Here is a 9,346-nt window from a genome sequence, read left to right as displayed (position 1 = left end):
TCATGATTCAAAATAGGCGGGACACCCGGGCACACATTGCATGTTGGCACTTGCAGAGCGTGGATATTATTGGCCCTAGATGCAGGACGACATTGAGCTTTATGTTAAGACTTGTCTTATATGTCAACAAGACAAGGTGGAGTAAAACAAGCCTGTTGGTTTGTTAGAGCCATTACCGATTCCAGAGAGGCCCTGGGAAAGTATCTCCATAGATTTCATCACGTGCCTACCGAAGTCTGAAGGATGTAGCAACATTATGGTAGTTGTGGATCGCTTTAGCAAATATGGAGTGTTCATTCTTGTGCCTACAAAGTTCACAGTCGAGGATGCAACACGCCTATTTCTCAAACATGTGGTGAAATATTGGGGCATACAGACCATCGTCAGCGATCGAGATACTCGCTTTACTGGAAGATTTTGGATGGAATTATTCAAGCTTATGAGGGGGAACTTAACTTCTCTATAAGCTTTCATCCCCAAATCGATGGACAAACGGAGAGGATGAATGCCTTATTAAAGTTATTCTTGAGGCATTATGTGAGTGCCAACAAAAGTGATTGGGCAAAGTTGCTCGATGTTGCCCAATTCTCATATAACTTGCAAAAGAGTGAATCAACAGGGGCGGGTCCATTCGAGATTGCCACGGGACAACAACCATTGACTCCACACACATTAGCCATGGGGTATGAAGGCCCTATTCCTGCAGCATTCAAGTTTGCTAAAGGATGGCATGAGAAAGCCGACATGGCACGCACTCATCTGACCAAGGCCGCCAAGAGAATGAAGAAGTGGGCGGATGGAAAGATGAGGCACTTAGAGTTTGAGAAAGAAGACTTAGTGATGGTAAAGCTCATTCCCTATCAAAGCCGAAGGTTTGCTAAGGTGTATAAAGGACTAATAAGGCGCTACGAAGGTCCTTTTCTAGTGGAGCAACGAGTTGGGAAGCTAGCTTATCACTTGAAGCTTCCATCGCATTTAGAAATGCACCATGGCATTTCATGTGAACTTATTGAAGCCCTACCATGAAGACAAGGAGGATCCAAGTAGGGGCGAGTCGAAAAGAGCTCCAACAGTAATCACAACCGTATCCGAGAAGGAAGCCAAAGAAATAATGGCACATCGAGTCATATACCGAGAAGGGATTCCCATCCAAGCTATATCGAGTATTTTGTGAAGTGGCAGGGATTGCCCGAAAGTGAAGCTAGTTGGGAGCACGAGCTCAGTTTGTGGAACTTCAAGGACTTAATCAAGGCATATAAGGAGGATGCGACGAGGGCGTCGCCAGAATGAGTGTGGGAGAATGTCACAGCCTGCAAGTTTTCCCTACTTGAACGAGGTTTGAAGGTCCAAGAAGTCTCCAGAATTTTTTGAAAGACAAGGAAGGATTCTAGAATATTCTATAATCATCTAGAGATTGTAGAATATGTAGATAAGTATAGAATTGTATAGAAAATTCTAGATACTTAATCTTAGCCATTAGATCAAATCAATCATCACCGTCCACTGAGGAGGTGGAGGTCTATAAATAGCTTAGGAACTTCATTTGTAAGCATCAAGTAAAATATCAAGGAAAAAAGCAAGCAAACTCTCTTTATAAAAGCTCTCCAAGTTATCTTTAGCTCTCTATTATTCTTTTTACCATCTTAGCTAACATTTTGTCTAGCATCCGAGGAATAAGGTTGACTAGCTTACTTATCTGAGTATAGAAAGCAGTTAGTGTCGCGTGGTTGGTTAGTAATCAAGAACAAGTCTGTGACAATATGTAGGGAGACACTGAATCAAGTTGTGTTGTGCTAGCATCACTGATTGATAATTTTTCCTTTTCTGATGGATGACCTACGTAAATTTGGTTAATACCTTAAATATGCATGGCAAGCCTTGTAGAAAATACAGTGCAAAAACTTTTTCCAATTACATAGAATAGAATCTGATTAGGTAAATAGTAATCCATCCAAGATTGAAGTTGTACTAGTTCTTGTGATTTGTTTTTCTTTGATAATTTTCCAGAAATTGTAAATCATTAATTCTTCTTAAGATTTCAAGTTACATACATTTAATTACCCTCTATCCTAAATGAAATGCAATGCAATGAATATTTACTGCCTGCTGTATGAATTATCAAGCTGAAAGAAAGAAACCCAAATCATTCAAAGATTAAAATTATTGTCTTATGTTTGTGTTGGATTGTTTTCCACTGTGAATAGAAACGTTTTGAAATAATTAAAATGAGGTTATTGCTGAACTTGTTTAGAGAACACAATCTAACTAATGAAGGCTCATCATCATCATCTTCTTTATTAATGGCTTTATTGCATGGGTTGCTTCGTTTGTTTTCTTTTGCAGCACTCCTACCCACCCATCGTTTGACCACCTCCATACTTTGGTATTGGTGTAGACCAACGGGCACTCGCACTTCCAACTTGAGCAGCTCTTCTTCCAGTGCTACGTACATTACCGCTTGGAACATACCCTGGGGCAGTTCCGATTTGACCTTCTCCACCGCCAAAATTACCGCTGCCAATCGGCATATATTCAACACCAAGACCATCAACTCCTCTATCCCATCCTCCGCTACTAGCGACAGTTCCAATAATATCGCCGCCTCCACCTTCTCCACTGCTAGGAGAGGTTCTAATTTGACCACCTTCGTCATCAAAATTACCACTGCCAATCGGCTTTACTCCAACAAATACATTCTCACCGTTGCCTGCTCCATCTAGTGTACCACCTCCACCAGTTATTGGACCCCAGCCTCCTCTGCCACTATCAGTATCACCGCTGCCAATCGGGTTTACTCCAACAAAATTCTCACCGTTGCCTGCTCCATCTAGTGTACCGCCACCTCCAATTGGAACCCAGTCGCCCATCCAGCCTCCCCTGCCACTACCCGTATCACCACTGCCAATCGGCGCATACCGAGCACCAGGATCACCAAGTTCTACTCCAATACCGACATGTGAACTTCCATCGTTGCTGCTACCACGTGGTGGGAGAGGTATCAATGGGATCTCTGCAGACCCAATATCACTGAAACTATCATCAGAAGTGGTGTCCAAAAGGACCCTGTGAGAAAGACTCACGCTTAAGCTCACCAACACCAAGAAACATACCGCGAAACAATTTAGTAATGAAACCATCTTCTTGAATTATAAACTTATCCCTTGCCAAATTTCTTGGTACTCCAGTTGAGATTTAGGTACGTATATATAGGAAAGTTTTGCATGATCAAGATCATGGGGGCAAAAGTGTTGGCCCTGGAATTCAGAATCATGGTGTTTGTATGAGTAAAGAATTGACGTGCGGTGATAGGAATAACTGATAAAAATTGACATAAAATTAACGTTGTTCTCAGCTATTCCTTGGTTGCAATAAAGCCGATGATTTTCTGAATTTTACGCGAAATGAAATTCTAATGATGTTCATACCGCCAAAAATGAGGAAAACTGTATTTCCAAGAAAATGTTTATATACTCTTTAATATTTTCCAATTATATACCAAATTGATACACTTATTTATTAGTTCTAAATAATAGATTATATATCAATTATTTAATATTAAAATATCAAAAACACTCAACACATATGTGTCAGTCTCTCCTATTAGTTACAGTGTATACACCAAATTTATATAGAAATTTCTCATATTTTTATAATAATATTAGTTTTATATAAATATTATGTAGTTAATTAATATCAAGTAATTGATATATACTCAATTATTAAAAATTAATAAATAATATATCAATCATTTATCAATTTGGCACATAAACAGAATCATATACCTAAATGTCACCGATAATTCACTCGTCCGTACTATTCATCACAAATTTTTTGCCAGCAGTACTCCGGTCCATTTCTTCCTCCCATCTTAGTTTATGTGGCATATAATATGAGGTTTGAGAGGAGGATACACTCAGTGCCAGCAGCAGCACCAAATACCTTCAATTTGGCAGCCTGTAGATTTTACCATGGATGTATATATTGGTGCTTTTGCATCCTGACGAAGAAAGGAATAAATGGTCTTGTCCTGGAATCCAGAACCATTGTGTTTGTGCGAGTAAGAATTGACACGACACAGGAGTGTCCTTAACCAAATTGTTATACATTTAATTTTTGGAAAAAAAAAACTTATTTATTTAAGTGATTTTCTATTTTAGATTCTTTATAAGAAAGATTATTTAGGATACTATTTTATTTTGAAAATCTTTCTAATGTTTTGTTTACAGATTGTTTTTATATTTTCTCTTTTATGAGATTTTTTTTCTTTTTTGGTTTCCAAGTTAGCCTAAAGGTTTAAAAGAATATGATAGCGGCTATAATCACCAATTGCAAGGCATTGAATTTTCAAGTATTAGTAAAATTTCAGATTCCTTTCTTCTCTTTTAAGTACATTCCTAGGGTTTTAAGTGTAGGCTTTCTATATCTTGCCTTGAGAAATTTTGCATTGGCCTCAAAGGTGGTGATAATAGTTTATATTTTTAATTTTGTGAAGTATTCGGAAATAGAGCTGAACATTGATCGGTTTAGTATGATTGCCATTAAAGAATCAGTAATGTATTTAAATTCCAGACTTCTTAAAATGGAAAGAAATTCGAACCGTATTTAAATATAAATGACATTGTACTGTATAAACTATTTTTTTCAATTCAGTACAAATCGATTATTCAATGTCCTTTCAATACTTATACAAGCTCATTAAATTATTTTAATAACTTTTGTTTTAAAGGTTAGTTGAATAAGTTAGTTTATTATTTGTATATATTTTTTTTATAAAAATTATATATGTAGAATGAAAAAATATTTTGATAATAATAATAGAAATAACAACACTAATAATAAAATTAGTTCTAATAGTTTGGTCTTAGATTAGTGCAATATGGTTCGGTCTTAGTACAATTTTGACTCAGTTATTATTAAAGAATCAAAATTGTACTGTAATAGTAAAGTATTTTTCATTTGATGTAGTTTGATATTTAATTTGTTTCAGTTATTTCAGTTGTGGTCTTTTCTAAAACAATTTTCTGACGTGGATTTAGAAAATCGGAATCCATACTCGGATCTATCCATAGCGTGATTCCTTGTATTATTAGATTCTAGCTTTCTTTTTTATGGATCTTCTACTTCCAAGTAAGATTCTTTAACTTCTAACTTTATAAGGTGCTACCATGTATCCAATCATGCGACAAATGATCCAATCACAGTCTGCAACTTGTATTGCTCTACAATCTCCACGCACCAAGACTTCAGTTTTTTATACGACATCCATCATCTACTAATGTTGCTAGTATCATGACATGCAGTGATTAAAAAAGGAACCATCCATTTGGTTGCGGTAAAGGCTTCTGCATCTGCGTGAAATTAAGGCTAATTGATGAAACACACAAAGGCAGTTTATTGCAATCCTGGTTCTATTATATCCGTGGCTTTCTTTATATTTCTGCTAGCTCGTATTTGATACAGCAAAATGCACTAATCTGCCGTGGCATTGTTTTTGCAGTGTCCTTAAATTGTAGTGGTTCTTTTGGACGCTTGGAAAGAAACTTTCAGGTGCAGCGCTAGTTCAGCCCTCGACCAGAAGACAGAACTATGATCTGCACCACATCGACAAGGCAGAATTCAATCTAGCGAGGTCTGAGAAATTCAGGGCAGGCCGAAGTTAATGTTCAAGAAAACAAATTGGATTGGAACAACATCGAGAAATTCCTGAGTAGTTATATTTCAGTTTCGAGTACAGTTTGAATGCTAAACAAATCAAAAGGCAGTAGAAACAATGACAAGGAGCAAAACAAGCGCGTTTGTCATTAATTTACAAGCTTTCGCTATTCTGATATTGCTTTCTATTAATATATGCAAGAAATGGGAGTTTTAGAAGTCTTGATTAGGGTAGAAGTAGATGTTTTTATTTTCTATCGGACATTGATCCTGACAGATTTTATTGAAAGAGTCGGAACGCAACAAATTTTCTTGTGAAGCTTCGATTGCTGCTATAAGCAATAGAACTACTTGTATCATATATGATTTGTATAAAAGTGTATACAATTAGCCTTCCTATCGATATTCATCACTTGATACATCCACCAACAAATAAGATTTCTCATCCAAAACCAAGGCTTTATTCTCCAGGTTTTTCACATTTTCATACTTGACAACATTCTCCAAGTCCAGTTCAAGCACTTGGACTACTATGATGGTGGTGATTTTTGAACATTTTATCACATATATACGTTTTGCCTGAAAATAACTATCAAAAGGTCCCAATGATGATTCCACCAAATAAAAAGGTTTAACAGGATTAGTCGAATGAGTATTTGCTTTCATATTTCAGCATGTATAACGAGCTTTGAAGGTTTGATATGCTCCCATTTTCTAGTGAAACTGTGAATCGGACAAATTGGCAATGGTGGTAAAATAAAAGAAAATGGCCATGATGCGAATACAATTATTGCATTTCTCGAAATCGCACATCTACATCATTGAAACCAAGGTCCCGTAAACAAAATTTATGTTAAGAACAGACCATTTGAATAGCATGTCATTGCAACTCTTAGAACTAATACAACGAAGATGTTCCCTCAAAATAAGACACTGACATTCCTGTCTTAGAAATTTCCAAAATTTAACACAGAATGGACGTCCCATTGATGCTTTACTACCAAAGCCCATTGCCTATTATAATTTTAACCAAGTCTCCTCCATCAAGTTGTTGCATCATACATCAATGTAGACCAGATGCTAAAACAAGAAACAATCACTGAAATTCACAAGGAGAAGTCAAAACTACTTGAAGAGATCTGGATTCAGCCAATCCCTGAAAATAAAGAGAGACAGTTCATTGAAATTTCCAGATAAGATTTTGTTTAGAACTAATTGCTATGCCATGGAAATCAAAGCACGTGAGTGTATGTGTTTTGTAGTTGCAACTGCACAAGCAAGCATTCATGTGTGGTACTTACTTGGTAATGTCATCAAGGTGATCATCAAAATCTACAACATCCTGCCACTTCTTGGATGAAATAAAATCCAACAACACAACATTTGCTGCTGGCTCCTTCGGTATCAACTTGCTGCCTCCATCTGATTCAGCTAGCTTCCAGTTCTTTGATGCATCCCTTGTATAAAGCTAGTGCAAGACGGGAAACAGAATACGTGACTGATTTTTAAAGTCAAATCTGTAAGGCCAATGATGCTATAACTCAACAATCAAATTACAATGATACTAAAAACAGTGGCACATGGAAGTTCGTTGCGATGGTTTGGTTATCCAACCCCGGTAACAACCTAACACTGAATCAAGGACCAACAACATGTAATGCATAACAATAGTGACGAAGGAACAACAAAAGGCATGTTTTATGCAATGTTAATGACAGAAATCACATTGCCAATTACAAATATTAGTACCTTGGAGATATTTCAATTAATAATTTGTGAAACTTGTTCAGGAAAAACTCAATGCAAATAAGAACTATGAATTTGACCCTAATCAATAAAATTCAAGAAAATAACTAAACCAAGATGAATCCTAAGAATGTTGGCAAGAAAGTGCCACAAGTCTGTAGATACAGATATTTCCCATGACCATCACACAATGTTTTACAAAGTTTGACTGCTAACATGCCATTTTCGCCACTTAAGTGGCAATTCCTAGGGCCAAATGATACATTGTACAAGGTATCAAGGACACTCTAAATGTCACATGCCACAGTGGACAGCTCCAAATCTAGCGATGAGCCACTTTTCTGCAGAATCAAAGTTAATCCAAAATTCAGATTTTAAGTAATTTCTCATTTGTTTCAAGCAGCCTACATACAGCAGTTAACCCTTTTCTTTTAACATAACAATCTCAAAGACCAGCATGTTCAATTGACTATAACCAGGGCACAAGATTATCCAATCTCATTGGTGTCCTGCATGTCAATCCCGTTACAGAATCTTCTGTTAATGAGGTCAACTAGTCATCAACACAGGCTGCAGTCTTCAATTCTCCCAGTTGTACATTCATAAAATGCATTTAATGATAGTTATTTTTCCTCTTTATTTCTTCCAGATATAAGAGCAAGAACGACGAAACTAACCTGCAACACAGGGCTCTGGTCTTTCCCCTTTGTCAATGCTTCAAGCTTCTTATTATCTAACTAGAGAAGAAAAATTCAAGAAAAAGGACACCAAAATAAGTCAAAAAAAAAAAGAGAACAAAGTCGAGCCACAAAAGCAGCATTAAAAACACAAAATAATCAAACAAAGGATGCATACCAAGAGAATAGCAGCTTGAGGGAAATAGCGAAAAATGTGATCCCCAATATTCTTAGCCACATTACCCAGCTCAAAATCATCAAACCTCTCATTTGCATGGAAATACCCTACTATACCCAGTCCTTGAGCACCATAATACTCCTCTATCTGTAGATTAATGGAGGAAAAAGAAAACCAAAATCACCAATCAATCCATAACCTTACCTCAAGGCCTTTTCTTGGAATGATAAATACATTGTAAGACTTCTATTGAGTTCCTTCAAATTCCTTGTTTTTAAAAAGTTAAAAGAATTAAATTCTAGCAACTACGAGCTTCGCAAACACAAGAATTGAATTCAATTCACTTGAACTCTTAAGAGTCCCAAACACACCCAATGTAAATTATGCTCCACTTTCAACAGTAGAAAAAATAATAATAATGATAATAACAGTTACCCGATAAAATTGACACAGAAAAAAAAAAGTAACAGTAAAGTAGAAAAGAAATACAAGCTTTTTAGCTTATTTAACACACAAGTTAATTCTTTTTTATGCTATAGAAAGCGTAATTGAGTGAAGTGAAGTGAATCTAAAACATAAGATATTACCATAATTAAGGAGATCTCGAGAGGAGGGAGGAGACCTAAGTGATTATGAAAAAGAGGAACTGATTCTACGATTTCAACGACGTCTTTCTTGTCAGATCGACCTAGTAAAACTCCATTAACCGATGTTGACTTGTGCTTGAGTGCGTGAAGGACCAGCTTTATGTATGCGTTTTGCGATATCTCGTATTTCAACTCTCCGCCGCCTCCCATCTTCTTGGGTACCGGAAATTACAGTCGCCGGCGAGAGAAGAGTTTTTTTTGGCTCTCTGTAATTTGCTTAGCGAACTCGGAGAGAGGAGTTTTTGTTTCCTTCGTTGTTTTTAAGGTAGAACGTGAATATATCAATACGACGTCGTTTTATCAACTATGGTACTTCCCAAAGATTTGAAGTCGCTCTTTAGCATTCTGTCTAGCTTAATCTTTATACGGAATTTATTGTTTTTGTAAACGAATTCTTAATGAATTTGACTTATGTGTATAAATTGATTTTCGTGTTTGCTATGCTG

General features: G+C 36.5%; 2 protein-coding genes across 2 annotated transcripts; both read right to left on the bottom strand.

Annotated features, from left to right (window-relative positions):
- Nucleotides 1-2,348: 2,348 nt before the first annotated feature.
- LOC107261533 (glycine-rich cell wall structural protein 1-like) lies at nucleotides 2,349-3,137 on the bottom strand. Its single transcript, XM_015721527.2, has one exon. The coding sequence runs from the start codon at nucleotides 3,135-3,137 to the stop codon at nucleotides 2,349-2,351; it is 789 nt and encodes a 262-aa protein (XP_015577013.2).
- Nucleotides 3,138-6,425: 3,288 nt separating this feature from the next.
- On the bottom strand, nucleotides 6,426-9,214 carry LOC8286877 (ER membrane protein complex subunit 8/9 homolog). Its single transcript, XM_002522746.4, has 5 exons — nucleotides 8,841-9,214; nucleotides 8,254-8,400; nucleotides 8,076-8,135; nucleotides 6,954-7,120; nucleotides 6,426-6,808 (listed from the first exon to the last, which is right to left on the bottom strand). The coding sequence occupies exons 1-5, from the start codon at nucleotides 9,048-9,050 to the stop codon at nucleotides 6,778-6,780; spliced, it is 615 nt and encodes a 204-aa protein (XP_002522792.1). The 5' UTR covers nucleotides 9,051-9,214; the 3' UTR covers nucleotides 6,426-6,777.
- Between the last annotated feature and the right edge of the window lie 132 nt (nucleotides 9,215-9,346).

Source organism: Ricinus communis, chromosome 9 (assembly GCF_019578655.1).
Source record: "Ricinus communis isolate WT05 ecotype wild-type chromosome 9, ASM1957865v1, whole genome shotgun sequence".
In the NCBI taxonomy this organism is placed as follows: Eukaryota; Viridiplantae; Streptophyta; class Magnoliopsida; order Malpighiales; family Euphorbiaceae; genus Ricinus; species Ricinus communis.
This window is presented reverse-complemented; position numbering and strand designations above follow the sequence as displayed.